This window comes from Chenopodium album, chromosome 12 (assembly GCF_948465745.1).
Source record: "Chenopodium album chromosome 12, dcCheAlbu1.1, whole genome shotgun sequence".
In the NCBI taxonomy this organism is placed as follows: domain Eukaryota; kingdom Viridiplantae; phylum Streptophyta; class Magnoliopsida; order Caryophyllales; family Amaranthaceae; genus Chenopodium; species Chenopodium album.
In genome coordinates, this window is record NC_137845.1 from 7373049 (window position 1) to 7395084 (window position 22036).

General features: G+C 33.4%; 2 protein-coding genes across 2 annotated transcripts; both read right to left on the reverse strand.

Moving 5' to 3' along the window:
- Positions 1-691: 691 nt before the first annotated feature.
- Positions 692-7766, reverse strand: LOC145571840 (metal tolerance protein C4-like). Its single transcript, XM_081630875.1, has 13 exons — positions 7271-7766; positions 7082-7136; positions 6186-6318; positions 5993-6048; positions 5566-5680; positions 5424-5481; positions 5221-5339; positions 4193-4312; positions 2750-2851; positions 2564-2636; positions 1982-2049; positions 1213-1273; positions 692-1081 (listed from the first exon to the last, which is right to left on the reverse strand). The coding sequence occupies exons 1-13, from the start codon at positions 7557-7559 to the stop codon at positions 954-956; spliced, it is 1377 nt and encodes a 458-aa protein (XP_081487001.1). The 5' UTR covers positions 7560-7766; the 3' UTR covers positions 692-953.
- Positions 7767-12635: 4869 nt separating this feature from the next.
- On the reverse strand, positions 12636-21850 carry LOC145570202 (mannosyl-oligosaccharide 1,2-alpha-mannosidase MNS1-like). The gene is made up of 14 exons (XM_081629230.1): positions 21269-21850; positions 19833-19880; positions 19059-19223; positions 18568-18680; positions 17501-17566; positions 17217-17388; positions 16568-16657; positions 16331-16455; positions 16151-16216; positions 15383-15491; positions 15208-15306; positions 13976-14056; positions 13722-13892; positions 12636-13372 (listed from the first exon to the last, which is right to left on the reverse strand). Exons 1-14 carry the CDS (start codon positions 21416-21418, stop codon positions 13151-13153), a joined length of 1677 nt encoding a protein of 558 aa, XP_081485356.1. The 5' UTR covers positions 21419-21850; the 3' UTR covers positions 12636-13150.
- Positions 21851-22036: the final 186 nt, after the last annotated feature.

The window sequence follows — 22036 nt, forward strand, 5'->3', positions numbered from 1 at the left end:
TAAAAAGCGGATAAAACGAAATATTTTAAGAATATTATGAAAAGAAGTACTCCGTATAAGATTGGATGATTTGGATTGAAATCATATACACCTTACATTTTTCACAACTTCTATGAAAAGCTTTTAATGTACTACCAAAACTTTTTTGAGTGCACGATACATTAAGATGCTCATTAATTTTTTCCATAGATTAAGATCGTAACTTGAATTTAATTGAATCGAATTGAACTGAATTATAGAGAGGAGATTGAGTACTAGACTAGTGAGTCACTGAGTGGCTGGCCTACTCATATAACACTCAAAAGTCACAAGCTCTTATCTATTGACCATATATTCCATGACCAGACTGAAGTCTGCTCACACCTAACTTACATTATTGTCCTTCAAACTTTCCAAGTTAGAATATAGAGAATGATTGAACTTCATTGCTGTATGCTTGTCATCAGATTCACTACAATCCACCGTCTTAGAGGGTGTGTGTAAACAGGATTCCTAGTTGCGGCAGTTTAAAAAGAAAATTAAAGGCTAGAGTAGACCATCTAAAATTCTTACTAAAGTCATAATGTGAGCAGACCTAAAAGCATCTATTAAAGACTTTAGATTTAGCTCAGACAGTTCTACGGAGAACAAAAGGATGACAATGACAGAAAATGGCGCCTTTCGGCATAAAATTCTCCAATCAAACTTGTAATTTCCATAACATTTCCAGACTTTCATTGAATCACAGGACCACAAAATTGAGCTTGTATTCTTCCTATTGCTCTTCATTCATGGCCACAGCCACGAGTATTAACCAGTGTGAATTATCAAACAAACTACTTTTAAAACAATCAATCCACATATCTCCGGTGCATTATGTACACAAGTTAAGACTTTCACAAAATTCTGGGTAATTACAAATCAGACAGAGTGACCAAAACTAAATAATCATTTAGATGAAAGTACTGAATATATCAAGAAGAAGGTGGGATGATAGGGTTATGAGCCTCGATGTCAACATGCCGAATTCCTGGAACAAGCTTCTGGATCTCTGATTCCAGCCTATCTACTTCACTTCCAAGAGCAGTCACGACTTCCTCACCTGTCATTTACAATAATTAAGCTTCTCTAAGTGATGAAATAGTTATACATAAATTTACCCTTTAAGACATGCATGTTATCTCTATGACTGCACATGCTCATTTCAGGAAGACTTAGTCCACAATTACATACCATAGTTCGACATAACCTTGAGCAATTCAGTGTCATCTTCTCCATTTGCAGCATCCCGGAACTGCACACAGTAAGAAGCTCTCAACTAAGTATCAAGGAGTTTTCCCCCACAAAAACAAGGGTAGTAAATACAATTGTTTCACTTCAATTAGCAAACACTGTACACAAACTATGTTACTTTGACTTGGCATTTTTGGTACCACAACTGTCAGTACAATACAGCAAGGACAAGGGTATGGAATTCATACCTGACAATTGATCTTACAACTGAACAAATCATGTGACTTAAATCCATAGGTAAGACAAACGAAGGGGCCAAGAAGAGAGGCTTTAGGAGAGTGCAATCAACATACAGGAATAGATTTGCCATTCGAGGATCAACGTAGAGGTCCTAGATTAAAATGGTACATAAATGCGTGGATCTAAAACGTTTTTGAGTTGAGTCCAAGTTTAGTAACTTATTGGGCTTTGGATTTTAGGGCCCTTGATATTCTAATGATTTTAGTTTCATGTTTTGATATTAGATATGGATTATTATTGTTAGAGGCTGTATTCAAGAAGTTAGAATCTCTTATCCTCATTCCAAAACCATACCCATAATTCAAAAATTCAAGTCTTGCCAAGTTAGATATGTACACATATCCAACACCTATAACCGAGTTTATCAGGTCATGTACAAAAAGTGAACATACTAGGAGAAATAATCTAGTAATAATAAACAGAAAAAAAAAAAGTATAAAAAATGGATGATAGGCTTATAGAAAATTACCTGTCTAGCCCATGGTTCACGCCCAGCACGATTAATGTAATTTTGCACCAGCACGACACCATTGAAATCTGTTGCATGGACACCTTTCAGGCTTAATTCACTTTGGTACAGCTAAATTTAGTCACGTATGAAACATTAAGGGGTATTTAAAAGATTAATCATGTAAATAAAATAATTTTAACATGAATCCTTGAGCACATAATTGATAAAGCATCATATGCTTAATTAGAACATTACAGCTCCTCATTTTGCATGCATTGGAGATATTTGCAGCAAGTGCTGGACAAAATATTCATGGTTATGATAACTGCCTGAACCCATTCGTTGTCCAAAACACATTAAAAACTATATTGGCTGATCGACACCTGACTAGAGTACGTTCATGTAATGAACCACAAAGGTAGCAAAATTGACAAGGCAATAAAAAATAACTGCCTTCATCCCTCAAAAAGAGAGAAGGAAAGAAAATAATGAAGTATCCACTGCCGTTCCTGGTGAGCAATTGAGCATGGTATCCACTACAATTCACATATCATGCAGCATAACTGTAAAAATTAAAGAAAGGAAAGTGAAAAGATTTACCAATTTCTGCCTTAAATCTGAAGAACCCAGGTCCAATCACCTCACTTTTGCAGTCATAAATTGCATCTACAACCTTTCAAAGATTAAAAGGAAAACAGTGAGAAAGGAGATGCCGTATAATCATAGTGTAACTGATTAAGTTAAGCAGTGATTCAAATGAAAGTGTGGCACCCAAAGAAGACATACCGGGTCATTTTTCAAAAACTCCAAGACCTTTTGCATATCCTGGTCATCAATCGCCCTTCCAATCAAAGCATGACGATTCCTTTGGATCAAGAAAATGGCAACCTGCGATTATTCCACAAACAAATACCCATGAATTATGAAGGAAAGAAACAAACTCTAGTATTCATAAGCCACAAGTTGCTACATTAACTACTTCAAAACAATAATTTAATAAGAACATCTGTTATCAGATGAGTTCTATAGTTTTCTCCTTTCCTTAAATTTTGATTTCAACTCCATTAAACATCATTTAGAGCGCAGTATTACTCCTGCCACAGGCAAGGTTGGGAGGTTCTCATGTACACAATATAACCCCTAGTAGTCATTGATTTAGAGAGGCTGTTTTCCAAGGACTACACTCCATTCCATCGATTAACTAAAGTCTAATATGCAAACATTAGAAAGAAAGAGCTTCCAATTCCAACAATGAAAGACTTCTCCCTAATCTTTTTGGTGCCTCTTGTGGAATACAATACACTGTGATGACTTAAAGACACTGTTGCAGATGCTCAGTATGAACTTTTTTCTACCACGTTTTTCTTTCCAATACGAGATAGTTAATAGTTGTATACGAGTATGAGTTGGAGTGTCCTTGACTCATGTCAACCTAAATACGCCAAAAAACTGCTATGTATAAATAAAATGGTTTTCAAGTTCATCATTTGAGTTTTGCGAGTTGAATAGGAAAGAAATGTTACTGCTTTCTTTTTTAACGTTGTAATTAACTTGGTTGGAGATGAATGATAAGACCTTTCAAGATTGGGTATCTGCTCCGGTTCCCATGCGGGAAGTTGTATAAAATATATAGCTTCTCTGTGGCTCAGGCTCGTGGTGCTGTTTCCTGCTTAAATTATGTGGTCTACAGGACCCACTCTTTCACACTTGTAAATTGAGATCAATTGGCTCTTTCACACTTTTCTGTCAGTTGTTGAGTATGGCAGTGTCACATAGGAAAGATATAGTGTTTTAAGCTTTATTTTTATGCTTTGAAAAGCTTGAATATTTATGTGGTTCACCTAACTACCTAAAGATGTGTAATTACAATATCAGCAACCATCAAAAAGGAATGGAGGTAGTATTACTCCGTAACAAATGTTATTATGTAAAGTATATTTAGATTGGTCTATAGAAAATTTTCAATAGATCAAGTTTTAATAATTTTTCATTATTGATAATTAATATTGATTGTTGATGTTGTGCATAGGCAAACGAGAAAGCCAAAGTGGAACAATTAGAAAAACAGAAAGAGCATTATAGGAAGTTTAATGTTGCTCCTAAGGGCTAGGGCTACATACATAAAAAATGATAATAATACCATACCACACCAGAAGAAACAAAACATCAATGACTTTAAGCACTTTAAGCAAAGCCACATCTAGAATTTTGATGAGAGGTTTTACTCACCATTCCAAGCAAATTACCAACAACTATTGAACCAATGGGGTCATAAATTGGATTCCCAGTGGCATTCACAGCCATTAGGGAAGCACCTGCAATAGCTAGGCCAGTTACGGCAGCACCATCCTGCAAACACAAAGTTAATGAATAAGGGACACAGTGAGGGGTAGATCAGACAACACAGCCCACCACAGAAAGCCCTCTTCAGGCAAGAAAGACAGACAATAGGAATAAATTGCAGTCCCAAATACAAAAGAGAAAATAAGTCAGTGAAGCCTATAAAGTGCTTGAAGACATAAAGCATGTACCATGAGTGAGAGTGAGTGGATAAGAGTGTGTTACAAGTGATTCACATGAGTGCGTGAGCGGTGAGCATGAGGAAAAATAAAACTCCAGGGCTTAAGCAGAACGATTAATAGTGTGGTATATAGGCAAATGCAACCAATTAATTTACGGAAAGCATATTATGATAGCAGATCAGGTACCGTATCAGCAGACTACAGAGGTAGCAAAAACCCTTTTGAAATCAAATTCCAATATGCTCAATTAAGAATACAGTTTGTCATCAATAACAGGAAACAAAGTCAGATAAGATGCAACCCCCCATACAATGAGAAATAAGACAAGAGTCCCATATCTATGAACATAACAAAAGAAAGAATTAATCTCAAGTCTATATGAGAGAGGGAAGGCATTTAGGGAAGTAAAATAAAATTTTCCCAAGCCACGAGCCTTTTCAGCAAATCAAATTTCATCATCCACCAATTCTATTTGTTAGGTTTTACTCTAAATATTTAATAATACTATCCCCAAGTATTGAGAAAAGTGCCAGAAACCAAAACAAGACACATTCTAAATCAAATGGACAATTCATTAACAACCTAACATCTAGCTAACTTAGAAGCCTAGGAAGCATAGATATATGGAGTAATAGATATATATTAAATCAAAAAAGTATTACATTTTAACCATAATACATTTAGTGCACATGTATCTAAATTTTTGTCTATAATGCAACAGTAACAAAGACTTACCTCTGTCATGACTGCAACAGAAGTTGGATCATGTCCACGCCAAATGTAGTCTCTAAGCTTCATTCCCTCAGCAGCTGCCCCTTTCCTTACAGCATGTATTGCAACAACCAAAGAAGCACCTGAACAACTGCTGATGTGTTAGAAAAACAAATCAAACAAGCAATCAAGTAATGACCAGATATCTTAATTGAAAATGAATGTACCTTCAATAATAAAGGAGCCACCTATAACAAGGGCTGCATATTTAATGTGTTCTGGGGGCTGGAAAGATTATCAAAACAGAATTTAGAGTAGTTGTAGACAAATCATCATAATGCAGTGATATTTATTAATAATTTGTAATACCTGTGAATCCCACAAGTGTTGAAATCCATGAATTATTGTTGCACCCGAGCCAAGGCAGAATATGCCAACAGCAGATATCAAGGACCAGACAAATCTCTCCTTTGAGTAACCGTAGCTATGCACACAAAAGCAATGGAACACATATCAGCCTATCAGGTATGTGCCCATCAACCACTAACACAATTTTTATTTTTCATATTATTCTAAGTTTCTAACACTTTTTTTATATATCCAATTAATATTAACACAGCCTATTTTGATTATGTCATCTAAGAAAATCCAACATAAATTAAAATGAAAGCATCAGTGCTTGAAATTTTTTCCTCCCAGTAGCTGACACTTGTCTATTAAACTGCAAAATCAGTGAGTTTCTATGGAATATAATGAAGCACAAAATCAATGGAGTCACTTTCTATGAAAATCTTACGGATGAAGAGCGTCTGGACCACGCCTTGAACTACTCAACCCATATGCAAGAAGCGCCTACAATGTGAAGATGAATTAGTCTCTCTGCATGCAATAATTGATGGATAGAGTCAATCTCAATGGCAATGCACCAATAATTTCAATAAACATCATTCACAGGAGATTATGGGGAAAAAAAAGAGTAACATGATTACCTGATTTGCAAAATCCGCAACAGAGTGTATAACTTCAGCCAGCATAACATGGCTAGAAGTCGTCATCCAGACCCCAAATTTGAGAGAAAATACAAGAAAATTGCACCATAATGCAGTTGTGACAGCTCGCTGACTAAAGAAATAACAGAAAGGTAATCAATAATTGAAGACAAGAAGCAACAAAATGAAGACATTCAATAACATATGATATCAAAGTATCTCCACGTCACAAGCTATCATGAGCAATATAGTGAATGAATGCATATAATATTGTACAAATTGTTAAGCACATCATTAATTATATCTTATGCCTCACCATAGCCTATTACTTGCAGCACCACTAAGCAGTAAGCACATGTAAGCCGATTTCATTATCAACTTTATCGTCCACAGCTAAGGGCATATCTGCACATAGCTAGTATGACACAAAAACCCTACTAGAGCATCAATTTATTCCAAGAACCGAACACAATAGACACGATCAAGGAACCTATCACTGTAATCACCCAAATACATGATTAAGTTTGGTACAATATACACTCTTAGTTTGCATCAAATATCAACCTTTATAGAATCTATTCAAGTAAATCAATGAACAAATCCAGCTTATAAATAGTGTAACGGTTTTCCAATTAATTGATGGCGAGAAATTAAAAAAAAAATAACCACAACCAAATGGATTAAATATGAAGATACATTATTGTTACAATATTAGTAGTGAGTATAAAAAAAAGGCTCCAGCTTTTTCTAAAATCATATGTAAATAATATATTAATAAACCCACTATACTAACACCAAAAACAGATAATGTAATCAACAGCTCATGAGCCAATATTACAAATTAATTCAAGAAAAAACATATAAATAAGAAAATTAATAAAATTAAATTAAATTACCTGTGTTGATCAGTTACTTCAATCCTTTTAACTTCTTTAGCTCTAGTAAAAAAATCTGCACCCCAATAAAAAGACAAATTGGAAAAAAATTAATAACAAAACAACCCAATAATTCAGAATTAAACATTAAAATACATTTCAAACAAAAAATAGAATGAAAAAGAAAACAAAAGGGGAAGAAACAATTACTTCGATGAAAAGAAAGGTGATGATGACTAAAATCAATAGGAATTAGGGAAAAGGGGGAAACCCTTTTGGAGGAGGGATTAGACAACAAAAACCCTTGTAAAAATGTGGTAGAAATATTAGTATTAGTAATTCTTCGAAACCCTTGTTCAACACCCGATTTGGCAGGAGTTGACGAAGAATTGGAATCGTCGCAACAACAAAAGATTAGAGAGAGAGAATGCGGCGGAGTTAACGGCGGAGGTCGGAGGGGTGGGCGAGGGAGGAGAGAGAAAAAGCGCCGCCGCTGCATTTTCTCGATTACTGGTGCTGCTACTGCTACTGTTACTGTTGCTGCATAATCTTGAGGAAAATGGAGGAGAGAAAAAATGGAGAAGAAGAAGATTGAAAAGTAGAAGTTGGCGGTTAGACTAAGAATCAAGCAAGCATTTCTGAATGAAATGAAGTATTATTCTTACTTCCCTCCAACCTCTGTCACATTACCAACACTTTTGCATTTTGTTATGTGTTTTGGCTTGGAGTTTTAGACCGACATAATCCGTATAGATAGGCAATAGCGATGAGCTAATGACGTGAACGAGATTTGATTTAATAATCATGTGTTAATCAATGGTTTAAAATCAATGGTTTAAAAATGTGTTGCTCCATGATAGTATAATTCATAAGTTCATACAATATGTTAGAACACAAACCTAGTTCGGAAAAATGGAGTATATGTATTAACTGTAATAATTTTAGTAAAATAAAGTTTGAGCTAGTTAAACCGCTAAAAGCTATTGTCGAACACACCTAAATCGATAAAGTTTAACTTAGTTGTTTAAACAAAAAAAAAGTTTATAATTTGAGGTGCTTAACTTCAATTCAAATTAATGCGAGTTGATGAATCCAATAATATGGAATGAGGATGATTCAAACTAATTTTGTATCCAATAATAAAAAGTTATACTATTAGTTATGAACAATTTTGTTGATTTTGGGTCTTTGCCTATCTTCTCTTTCTATTTGTATTTTTTTTTTTTTTTTTTGGTGCAAACTGTATATATCTATTGTTGATGAATAATTTGTTGATTTTGGTCAAGTCGAGTTTTAAAGATAAATAAAATATTATACTTTTGTTAAAAAACAAAATTGTTTATGTACATTGGATATCTATTCTCGCATTCTCATGTACACAGAGCATGTGAGTAATTAAATGCGTTAATGTGAGGAGGTCCACCTAGATTTAAGCATTATAGTGCATAATTCAGAATCATGGAAGCTCACATCAATCTTCAAAGTAGGTAATAAGGCACATAAGAATATAAGATATGACAAATTGATAATGTCTAAAGATAATTCGGAAAATTGTAGTGTCTTAGAAGTTAAAAGCTGTATTTCATCGTACATCTCATGAAAAAAACTGAAAATTCCTACATTCATAGGGTGTGTATGCTTAACGACTGAAACTAGATAATTGTATTCCTTTTGGGATAGTTTGGCTAATTATAACTTGATGATATCATGATTATGGAATCAATGATAAAAGCAATTAACTATAAAGTAACAAAGGCAGTAACTATAAAGTTGTACGCTAAGTATGTTGTTTAAATAGCAATCAACAAAAGTAGGGTATGGTGCATATATTTATACATGTAAGTAGCTTTATGGAGGTTGAAACTGATATATTAGCCATGCAAATACGTTATACGTAGATGTCATCCTTGCCTATAAATAAACTCCCCTGCTTCTTTCATTTCTCTTCATCCTTGCATATTATTCCAACCTCTCAAAAGAAATCATGTTCACTTCATAACCTACGAATACGATCAGAGGGGTTGTAAAGTCCGCGATTGCAAAGGATCTTTGACTTGGAGGAACTTATTTTATTAAATCATTTCATCAACAGTACATTTAGATATGAAGTGCATGGAGGGATTAAACGAGGAAGAGGGAGACCAAAGATGACTTGGTTGGAAGGATTAAACAGTACATGTAAGACGGAGACCCGAGGGTGCACCGGTGCGAAGAGTGGAAGAGTGGGACCATGGAGGGATTAAACGAGGAAGAGGGAGACCAAAGATGACTTGGTTGGAAGGAGTGAGGAAGGATATGAAGTGCATGGATTTACGTGAGGATGAAGTTTTGGATCGTAAGGGATGGAGGAGAAAGATTTATGTTGATGACTACACGGAATAATCAAATTTGGTTCATGTTAGCCGACCCCACTTTTGGGATTAAGGCTTTGATTGATTGATTGATTGATCAACAGTACATTTAGATAGCTTAGTGTTGGTGTTGGACATCACACCAACAAGTCAGTCCACCTTCGTTGGGATTACATTTTCCGGTTGATGGGGATGAGAAAATTTTCTTACAACGCTCATCACAAGTTGCATCATTGATGCATGGACGAGGCTTAGGAATAGGTATATTATGATCAAATAATGATGACACGTTGCAACAACAACTAGTTGTCGAATTTTGACATTGACCTGGGCCAGTAATGGCTAAACTTTCGTCGCATTTCTTGGCACATGGTGCATCATCTACACATCCTTTAGTCCCTTTAAGACACACTTCAAAATCTTTCAATGCTTTGGCTTCACCTGCATACGTACCAACTGGTTACGTTACTTATGAAATTAGTAATATGTTTTGTTATCAAATTAAAGTGCTCCCAAGAATTTCAAAACAAAAAAAAAAAAAAAAAAAAAAAAAAAAAAAAAAAAAAATATTTGTATGAATACAACTATTAAACATTTAAACAATGAAGGTATTAATAAATCACACTCTATAGTCAACAATATCGACACACTAGTGAAATAAACATAATTAAGGACTTGTTTTAGTTACCGACTTATTTTTTTGGTTTAATTGGTATACATACACGTTTGAGTTCAGTTTTGTGGTTACGTTACTCATCATATTAGCAAGTTATCAACTTTTAGTCTAAATAAACACCGAAAATAGTGCAAAAATTCAATTATATTGATAATAATTTGAAATAAAAGAAGTATCAAATTATTTTTTTATTGGCCTCAAACTAAATTCAAAGATGAACCCTTAATTAACTCGAATTTTAAGGTTAACAAAACACATAGTAGAATGAAAGAGTGCACAAGAATTGAATGGGATGAATATATTAACTAAAAAAGATGCAATACCATACCATTGATTGAGACAAATAGGAAGTATATGAGCCCAAATAGGGTTAATTTGGCTAGCCGCGTGAAATTCTTGGAAGTCATTTTCCCAAAGAATTGTGGTGTTGTAATCTTTCAAATTCACTTGTGTTATAATTTTTATAGAAATTGACACCAACATAAATATAGGTGTAAAGTGTCGTAAAATTTTAACAAAATATTTAAATGTTCCTCGTATAATAATGAAAGTAAAGCATCTATTTATTTATTTCATTAAAAACAATAATGGCAGTTTCATACGTATTTTCGTACGTTTGTAGTTACTCAAACATCTAAAACTTTGCTACATGTATTTTAATTGCTAGTAAGTTACTTGATTAAAAACTTATAATGACACTCACGAATGGTAGTGTTACACTAATGCGGATGTTGATGGTGCAATTCTCTATTATTAATACGAAGTAGTTTATAATAATGCACATTATGAATCGTAATTCCAATTTCAAAGAACGTAGATATATTAACATACATACATAAAATAACAAGATAATAAAGATTTAATACCATGGCTTGAGACAAGTAGAAAGCATATGAGCCCAAAAAGGGTGCTTTTGGCGAGCGCCATGACAATCTTAGAAGCCATTTTCCCAAAGAATTTGATATTCTAGCGTTCTTGTATTATATTAAGAATAAGATCAGTTGATTAATAATTTAATTTTTATAGACATTTGCAGTTACATAAAAGGTGAATAATAATTTGAAAATCTCGATCACAATATTACTCACTTTAGGAAACATATTTTTAGCTGATTTATCTCCTTAATTACTTTTAGTTCTAGTGTAAAAAATTATTATTATTATTATTATTATTATTATTATTATTATTATTATTATTATTATTATTATTTTAGTATGAGTCACTCTGACAATACAATTTACAAGGGGATTAAGAATTCGAATAATATATTTTTTTTGAGGGAAAGAATTCGAATAGTTTAGTAGACTTTTAGTTATGATTTATATGAATTGAACAACCTAACGTACACTAGTTTGTTTGGAAAAATTTACAATCTACTAATTTTAAGTTATCCCTTGATTCATCCAAACTAATACAGTACTCTATAAAATATCTATACTTCCTTCTAAAGTTGTAATGCATTTCGTATATTTGAATGGAATTTTTTTTATTTTTTTTAGCTTCAAATAGAAAATTTTAGCAGTATACGTTGGTGTCCTATATGGATAGAATCTCCAACATGTTCAATATTTCTATTCTTTTGAATTTTAACCAAAAAAACTTTAAAATGGTCTTTATTATTCTTAATCTATGTATCTTACATCTTTTTATTTCATATTAATTTTACATCTTTTTATTTCATATAAATATTACATCTTTTTATTTCTTATAAAATCTTAGGAATATAGTTTTTGATTCAAGAAATGATATTTACCTAAATAAATTACGATCATATTTGACAACAATATATAATCATATTTAATATAATACTCTTATTTAAACCAATAATATATATACACTAAAATAATTTGAAGTACAAAATTGTTAAAATTTATTGGCCATTATGTAATCATTTAAATAAAAGAATATTACTACATTACTAAGATAGTAAATTTTTTAGTGTTACTTCTATTTTAAATGATTTTTTGTGGTTATCTTTTTACAACTAGGCTATGTTCTTTTCATCATATATTTACTATGTATTGAACTACTATTAGTCTATTATATCTATCTATTATTATACTAAGACAAAGATTACTCAAGCTACACCTAGATACGTGTCACTATGTGATTAAAAATTTTACACTTATATCCTACTTATTTTAGTCAAGGTTATATTACATTTTAGTAAAAGATATTATTAATTGTATATTAAAGATATTAATCCTACTTATTTTAGGTATAATTGGGTACAATTTATTGTAATGAATAACAAATTTATGTAAAGTATTTCACTATTATGCACTAAGCTAACCTTAGTTGATTTTGTGAGATTTGATACTTATAGCTTTTAAAACCGTGCAATTGCACAGGTACTATACTAGTTTATTTACCAAAGTCAAAATGTGCAAATTTTTTTACTATGCAATGTCACTAAACGAGTAAATTATCATGATCTGGGAGTCCAAACAGACTGAATGTCATGATCATGGAATCTCACATCAATCTTCAAAGTAGGTAGTAAGGCACAAAAGAATATAAAATATGACAGATTGACAATGTCTAAAGATAATCGGGAAAAAATTGTAGTGTCTTAGAAGTTAAAAGCCGTATTTCATCTTACATCTCTGGGAAAAAAAAGTAAACTGAAAATTCCTACATTCATAGGGTGTATGCTTAACGACTGAAACTAGATAATTGTATTCCTTTTGGGATGCAACTATTGTCGGAAATGGAAAAACCTATTACACGTCTAAGAACTACAGCAGATAGATAAGATTAAATTACAGCCATGGGAACATCGCCTAATGCCTCGTGAAGCATGAAGCATGACAATGAACAGCAAAGAAGGTACACTTGTTCTATTTTACACACCTATACGATGAAAAATGAAGCCAATCCAGAGCATTAGTACATTTATGGGCTATGGCACCAACGCCTCCTAGTCAGTTAGAAACCCTGAACGTTGAGCCCTGAGCCATCTAATGGACCGGAGCCTCAAATCAAAACACAGTTGAAACAGGTATTTAATCTCAGTACAACATCTACTCTCGGAGTTTTGACTACCTCAAAATTGTCCATAGGTCAATTTCGACCTTCCTTCCTAGCACGTTGTCGAATAACAGGTCTGTACTGTTTTTCCCCATTATCATTCCGGGTAACAATTTTTAACGGATGAGCCTCAGTATTAAAGACCCATTGATCTAGGGGAATGACAGTTGGGGGTGAAAAGAGAAGATACAAGTATTTTAGGGTTTCTGCCAGGAAGAAGCTTTGCATCATATTGTCTTTAACACCACTATTTACCTGAAAACGTTTAAGCATACTACTTAGCAAAACTTTCACTCAAAGATAAACACAATACAAATTTAACATATAATCCCTCATCAGCATTAAGAAAACTATTTCAAACACCTTCAAACTAGAGGGCACCCCAGTTGATCTTTTTGATCAACATGGGTTGTTTTTCAAATGGCAAACTTGTAAATAAATGACCAAAAATCTGCACCATCAGGCATCAGCTGTTCTACCATGAAGTGCACATTTTTGGCTGTTATTTATAAGTTTGCCATCTTGATAAAAACATGGGTTGTTTATCAACATAATAAACTTGTAATATGGAATCTGGAAGAAGTTTAGAGTTTTAGAAGCTTACATCCTTGAGCCCTACATAACCTGACTCTACACGAGAGTTCTTCTCAAAAGCTTGAAATATGTTCCAGCCCCATTCTTGATACGTCTTATTTCCAGTGAGACGCCATAAATAGAAAAGTGATTCAACCGTTTCTGGTCTCAAAATGTTCCATGATGTGCCCACAGACATATCCTACATTGCATGTACATCCAAAGTACATTAAACAAGAGAAGAATTCCAGCTTTCAAGTAAAAGTAACTAAGAAGAAGACTCACCTGCCCAGAGTGAAAGAAATAATTCTCCCCTGCTAATTTAGTAGGTGTCGACTGGTAGAAGTTATAGCAAGTCCATGCCAGCTACAAAACCAAAAAACAAATCAGGTACCCTATTCTTATTTTTAATTTTGAGAGGGAGGGGGTGATACATTTTGCACGGTTTTATCATGAGATTAAAAAAAAAAAAAAAAAAAAAAAAAAAAAAAAAAAAAAAAGGCCCTTTTAGCAGTCAAGTCTGTCACATCAAACACATTACCAGATTACCTTAATGTACACCAAAAGTGTAAATAAAAGTACTTCCTACAAATCAGAATAGGTGCATCAAATGCCATATTCAGCTGTTTCTGAATAAACGCATCACTTCCATATATGGTAACCCCCCACCATAGTTTTTATTTCTCACACCAAGCCCCCCACCCCCCCCCCCCCCCCCCCCCCCCCCCCCACTTCTCATTATTTACATATTTCTCTCTTCCATGATCTAAATACATACTTACACAGTCATTTTATTAGAAAAGTTCACCCACTAACATTTATTCACTTTCTTATAATAAATAATTCACTTACAGCTTGCACAATATAATATCCATAAAATTAACACTCTTAAAACTATGTGCCTAACCAAGTGATGCACTTAGTTAGAAACAAATGGAGTACTTCAAAAACTTTCATAATAGAGTTACATACCCTGATTACAAAAGGATCGACAAGAGGATTGTTCATAAACTTGGCCATGCACTGGCCCACATAATAAGATGGGAATTTCAAACTCATATACTCTCACTTCCATACGTTGAGATTTAATTTGGCGTCAATGAAATTTCCATCAACAAAGAGAAGCATCATAATTTCTCCATTTTCAGGCTTGTCAAGAAGCATCATCACAATGAATGGTAAAGCTGATATGATATGTTGCGCAAAAAACCACATCAAAATATCAAATCACTTTCACCATCATCTTCTATATCAGTGTTAATGCAAAGAAACATAAAATATACAAAATCCTTTGTATATTACTGAATGACTTTCAAAGGTCCTATTACTACGTAATGAATGAAGGGACAATTTCGCAATTATCTAGAGTCAGCAAAGTTGAAGTACTTTTGCAAATAATTTAACCCTCCATAACTGATCGGCACTTAGCATGCTTACATGAAACTAGCAAGATATTACACCTAAAAGTAGTTTGAGAAAGTTGAACCACGCATTGTGTCAAACATAATGTCAAATACCTCCTTAGCAAGTGACATAAATTTCTCTGATTCTCCTGGACCATAACCCGTGGATCCTAAAGCCAACATTCCGGGCGCAAAGCATGCTAACTCATCCATCTGCACAGATATATTTTATTAGAAATACAAATAATATTTCAAAGCAAGAGTCGTTATTTCATTGCCAAAGCCCTACCTTATGATGCAGAGAATTCCCATTTCGCTCGCAAATATATGTGAATGATGATGGTGTTGTCTTCTGGATCAGAGTTAAAAGCCCATTCATAGATCTCTCCCACATATCTCTGTATCCAAGATTATCGCATGATGTAACAGAAGCAATAAAAATAAAATACGAACACAAAAAATATCATATCTGAAGGCATATACAAGAATAAAGTATACTAAAATATCAAAAATATAAGGTTCCACTTCAGTGAATACAGTAGATGGTGACCATGAGTCCATGAGATGTAGAGAGGCTAAAATGACTAAACAAATAGCATAGAAATAATATAAGATTCACAAAACACCATTCTCTTCCTCAGTAGCATAGTCACAGAGTAAATAAGTCATCAAAGGTGGTTATGCATGATAGCTCACAAAAAGTATAACTCACAAGGCATTATAATAAATAAGTCATCAAAGGTGCTAATGCATTAAACTTAATTGCAGCAAAGATTCTGTTGAGACAAACGACTTTATTAATCATCAAGAATAAAAACTTAAGAGAAGAAAATCCGCCATGATCAAAAGTCAATTCTATAATCCAAGGGTCAATAAAACATTGTATTAAAGCAAAGAGCAGGGAATAAATCACTAAAAGTCCATAACCTGTATGAGAAAGAGAATCAGCACTCAATATATATGAGTACGAAAAAACTTGTTTAGCTTGATCCACTATTTTCTTTATTCCCAGATAAGAAACTAATATAATGTGCAAGTAGATATCAGCGAAACATACCTGTAGAGGTTTACAGATGTAGTTTTATTCCCCTGTATCCACACCTTGAGTAGATATTCATAAAAGCTGCAACCAAATCCTTGGGTTAAAAACAATATTATCCATGAAAAAGCCAGAAGAACAGAAATAATATGCCTTCAAAAGGACAGTTTGAGCTTACAAAAAACAAACAATCCTTACCTGTCACCCATAGCACCAAAAGTGATAGTTGTACGTGATCCCTCTCCACTATTAGGATTAATGTATATAGGCAGCAGACCATCATCAGGGAAGGTTTTATTGAACACTGATATTACATTTTCTACCTACAGATCAAAACAAAATGAAAACGAGACTTTTTAAAACAATGGGAAAGTTTGCTCTGTAGAGTACATCCCTTCAACATGTAAAAAACCACAATTACATTTGACAAATTACCTTCTGCTGGTACTTAGGGTTTCCTGTCCTCTGAGACAGAGCAATAAATTCAAGTTGCTCAGTGCCTGAATCTGCTAATATGCTGTCGCCCTGCCAAAAAAAATGATAATGAAAAATTAAATTCCCGTAATAATATAAAAAGGCCCTTTCCCATGAAAAAGGACATGTATATCAGGACCCTCATCATGTAGCCTTTCCAAAGAGCAGCATTAACTTAGACAAATTGAAAGCATATTATTCTGATTCTTTCCCAAAGAAATCACATAGTTTATCAATTACATAAGCAATAGCTAAACGGCCTCTCCACTCTTCCCTGTATTAACCCCTTCCCACTATTCTCAGACCCAAAGATACTCAGGATTATCACCAGGTGGTGATAGTAATTATACACATTGTGGCAAACAACATTTTCAAATTCACTTGTATTAAAGACTGCTACATCGCCAACAAGACCCAAATGATAAGATGCCGAGTAGCTTAACCATAGGCTTTTCTGGGAAAATACTCACAGCATGCTATCCAAAATTGCCAAACAAATTTTATAGTCATTTGAACCAGAAAAATATATCTTTAAAATTCAATACAGCAGAGAAACATGTACACACAAAAGGATCAAAATGGTAACAGTATTCATATCCTCACAACTTACCCCTGTCCACCCAGGATTATGAGGTCTTCCATGCGCCAGGTTAATAATGTTATATGGTATACCGGAAGACGTGTCCCATGCAGGTAACAATCTGTCAGCAATGTCTTGGGCTTTTTCAAGGAACATCTTGTCATTGGAGAGATCATAAGCACTTAAAAGTCCCCCTACAACTCTGTATTAACATGAAATACAAGGAATAGGACTCAAAAATAAGCAAGTTTGAAACACTTTTAATGCAGAGAACATTGTATAAAAAAAATGACATTACATCTTATAAAAGCAACCTTATGGTTGTCTCAAAGACACTAGCATCATAATCTTTGTTGAAATCCAACGTATTGGCAACCCACCTGCCAAAAGAAGATGCAAATCATCTAGCTGAGCAATCATAAAACACAAATAAACACCAGTCAAAAGTAACATACATTCATAAAAAATAATAATAATAATAAATAAAATAAAAAAAGAAACGGCAAGCACAAAAATGAAGAGCCAATATTAGTAAATTCATGAACATATGATCTTTCATAATAATTGGGGAAAAGTAAAAGTGGGCTTCAAAAAGATGAAAAGACATGAGCTATAAAGTAATGAGTGATGGATTTAAAACATTAAGGTGTTTTTTTTCTTCACCTTATTCTTATTACAACTCAATCTAATTAAAATCAGCCCAGACCAGACCACACTAGACGAGACTGGAAAAACTCAGCTCAAATCAAACAATAAAATAAAAGATAATGAGTCAAATCAGAAATTAAAATCAGACTAGACCAAACTACACCACATCAGAGCTTAAAAATACATATCAGAACACCTTAAAAAAAAGGTGAATAAAACAAAGCCTACACATATAAGCAACATTTGATTGCAAAGATATTTCTCAATCTCATAGTTTGAGAGAGAAAAATAAGATTCATCGGTTCATCCCGACTTTGTTTAATCCTTCAAATTCAAAATATAGTTAATATACAGATTCAATTTTAAGAATCACCATCATGACAAAAAACTTAATGTTATTGAGAAAAGCACCCGTGACATTGACTGGTTGCAATAATTTGGAGCCCATATGGCTATTATAAAACTATTAAGGGTATAAGGACCCACACCTACCCATTAATATCTCAAAATAAAAAATGTATATAATTACATATAAAAATAAAAAGCACTAACTAATGCTTCGTATCACATATAAATCTGATTGAACATATAACAATTTTAACCAATCTATTTTAAAACAATTTAACAGTCGCATGTCAATCTCAAAAGCATGGGAGCCGAGACAACGAAGGTAAACCTTCCCTCGGAAAGAAAATGTCAGAGAAGTATGATATAAAAGGGTACCAGAACTCACTCTCTAGCTCTCTGGAACTGTTCATCCAGGCCCATAATATACAATGTATCCAATGAGTCTATCAGTGTAGCTCCAAGACCTCCAAAGCTATTGACACCACTCTTGCTCTGGGGCTGTAGATATAATGAACTTTATTGATACAAGCACAATATAGGACAGGTGTGAATTAAAAGTGACAATAATATTGAGTTGGAAAACCAATAAATTCTTTAGATAGCTCAAGACAACAATGATCAACCACTCAAAACAAACAGATAGTAGAGGCTATTTTTGTAGATTATGGTTTGTCTTTTGACAGGCGTTCAATAATTGATTAATACAACCAAGTACCCCTTCATCATGGAACTGAAATAATGACATGGAAATCTAAAATAGATGCACTCGTTTTTTTTTATGGTTTTCACATATCCAACAATGTATAATTAATCAAACATCTGGATGAATAACTAAGGATATAAGAGTGACATGTTCTAAGCATCACCAAGGAATACCTGAAGTTCATCTTGCCCCCAAGCATATTTCTCATAAGAAGTCCAAGCGTGTAGCATGGCCTCTTTCACTTTTTGTCTTCGCTCAACGTCAAGAGGATCATCTGATACAACCTTTTTTGCCGGAGTATCATTCTTTATCCCTCTAACATTTTTTACCCCTTCAAGCTGTAAAGAAAGAGAAATCAATTCACAAAGAATCAAAATGATACTTAAAATGTAAAAATAAGTTAATGAATACTACTTCCTCTTTTTTTTTTTAAACTTACAACACTTCTCTTTTCACGCTTACCAATGCATTTTTTCAATCACTTAATTACTAATATGTAAAAGTTATAAACATTTGAAATTAAATAGTATAAATCTAGACGAATCCAACAACATCCCACATGACTATATTTTTGCTCAGTTATAAATCATCAAAGCTAGTTAAAATAGAGCATATGAATAGCGTAAAAGTCAAATTGTTGCAAGTAAAAAAAAAAAGGAAGAAGTATGTCATTTGCTTACTTAAGAAGATTTTAAAAAGCACATAATAGCCAGACAATGATTATGTCAATAATTTCTGGCAGAGAGTTGAGTTATATGAATCCTAAAGAAGATAGCAGCAGTAAAATAGGTTGACCAATGAGAATAAACAAAGGTTTTTCTCTACATACAGAAGAAATCAGCCATAGAGAAATAACGCCATTTCAAGGATGACAATACAATGAAGTCATACAAACTAGCAAGTACATAAGATAGGGAAAATTATACAAAAAACAACAATTAATTTACCTCATCATGCAGCCGATTGACCTCTGAATACAACTTTTCTAATTCCTCCTGCAATCATCAATTTTTAATCACATTAATGCCTAATTGTATTCCAAAGTTTTAAAAAAAATAGAAAAAGTAATGGGTGGGGGGGGGGGGGGGGGGGGGGGAGAGAGAGAGAGAGAGAGAGAGAGAGTGAAAGAGAGAGAGTTTGCAATTTTGAATGTATTTCAGCTGAAAAGATTATCTATTTGCAGAGTCAAATATCAACCACTAAAATCATATATGAATCACCAAAGATGAATATAAAAAAATAAAAAATAAATAAAAAAATTGGCACTAATAGCTTGAGAGTGAACATTGAATGATTGCAATCAAATTAACAAATCTGAGCTTCACCAGAAGCAGCACTCAATTTATCAACAAACAACTAAGTTTTGGCCAATGTAAATTAATTTGATTATCCATCAAAATGAAACTTTCTCTTTTACGAGTCCTCTTTCAACTGCAACAAGAACAGAGCTTGATTCATTATATGAACACACAAGGTTTTGACCCAATGAGACGTATTAATGACACAGGTTCTCTGCAACTTCATCACTTACAAGATCTATCCATCATCCGTGATTCAGTTCCAACCCATCCAGATCTTTACATGATCTCTACTCCAACTACCTAGGATGTGTAAACTTCACTAAGCCTTAATTCATCAAAACGGCCAATAAACAACAAGCATCTCCAAGGAAACACACCCAATAGAAAAAATCCCCAATCAAGACCCCCCCCCCACCAAATACTATAATTAGAAGAAAAAAAAAGCCACCAATGTGAGCATCACGGGAGTCTAAATGGCACGGGTTCTCTGCAACTTCATTGCTTTTGTTTTCTGGTTATTGCCATGTCACATTATCCATCAGTAAGATACTTAGCACATTCATCTAAATTGTCAATACTATAGAAGCGATTTTAAGGAATTAAAAACTTCAGTAAAACAACTGAACTCACCCAAGTATTTCTAACTTCTAATTAGAACATACCCATAGATACCAGTGATTACCTAACCGCAAAAACTGGCCTTATCCATCACTACTCCATTTTTAGCCCCGAAACAGCTGAAATCTCAATTGTCTAGTCATCCTATAAATCTTACTTATCTCTAATTCACAACAAATTTTCTCTCACTTTCCAACCTTCCATGTCACCATGATCCACTTCATCAATCACATTTCAAACAAACAATACAACATTACACAACATTAATAATCAAACAGCATTGTCACCTAAAACTTCAAAAGATTCCAACTTTCAGCATGATCTCCACCCAATTTAGCCAATTATCAATCAATCAAAACGAATTATCCAAAATAAAACCATTAATGAAAAGGCAAAAACAGATCTACCCACAAAAATTAACAAAGAATTTAATTCAATAATAATCAAATAATTGAGTAAATAACCTCGTGTTCTCTGAGTAGAGTCTGGCGATCCCAAACAAACAAAGTGCCGATAACAAATACTATAAACAACAAAGCCAATTTCTTTGGTCGCTTCAAATAATACGCCGGATTTACATATCTCCACCAAGATGATGATCTACTTCTCGCCATTTTTCTTGTAATTTAATTTCCGTAAACCCTAAAACTATAAATTAATCACTGAAATCCAACAATAAAATCATGAGAAAGAGCTGAATTCAAGAAAAATGACCGATTCAAGCCGATGAAATCCTTAATTTTGATTTTAATTTCTTCCTTCAATTTTGACGGAAATTTTAGGGTTAATCCTCCCTCTTTTTCCCCAAATTGATTTAAAATTGTCGAATTTTTTTAGGAGAAGAGGAAAAAGATGATGACAATGAAGTAAGCAGAAGACGGGAATCTATTAAGACCAAAATTGAAGGAAAGAAAATTATTATTCTATTATTTTGTTTTATTCAAAAAATTACTCATAATGTAATTACTAATTAAGTAATTAGTATTCCTTCTCAAGTAAAACCGATTCGCTCTCCTAAAAAATTATACCCGTAATAGTGGTTTGTTAATTAGATTATGGACACAAATTTTCGTTCTCTATCATATGTTTTTGTATATTTTCCTGATTGTAAATAGTCTAACTGTCTAAGCATTAATGGTGTGATTAGATGGAGAAATTAAAGAAAGGTTAAAATAACGTAGAGTGGATGGGTTTTGTTGGAAGTGTATTTGATGTTATGTTTGTTTGTATCG

What these genes read in the sequence shown, in the direction of transcription:
- LOC145571840 (XM_081630875.1), bottom strand. Translation starts at nt 7,559, where the DNA reads ATGCAGCGGCGGCGCTTTTTCTCTCTCCTCCCTCGCCCACCCCTCCGA. An exon ending in GAAGTAACTGATCAACACAG is followed by an intron (nt 6,319 to 7,081) that starts GTAATTTAATTT and finishes TTATTTCTTTAG; the next exon opens with TCAGCGAGCTGTCACAACTG. An exon ending in TTGCGGATTTTGCAAATCAG is followed by an intron (nt 6,049 to 6,185) that starts GTAATCATGTTA and finishes TTCACATTGTAG; the next exon opens with GCGCTTCTTGCATATGGGTT.
- LOC145570202 (XM_081629230.1), bottom strand. Translation starts at nt 21,418, where the DNA reads ATGGCGAGAAGTAGATCATCATCTTGGTGGAGATATGTAAATCCGGCG. An exon ending in GTCTTTGAGACAACCATAAG is followed by an intron (nt 17,389 to 17,500) that starts GTTGCTTTTATA and finishes ATGTTAATACAG; the next exon opens with AGTTGTAGGGGGACTTTTAA. An exon ending in TTTGGTGCTATGGGTGACAG is followed by an intron (nt 16,217 to 16,330) that starts GTAAGGATTGTT and finishes ATTTGGTTGCAG; the next exon opens with CTTTTATGAATATCTACTCA.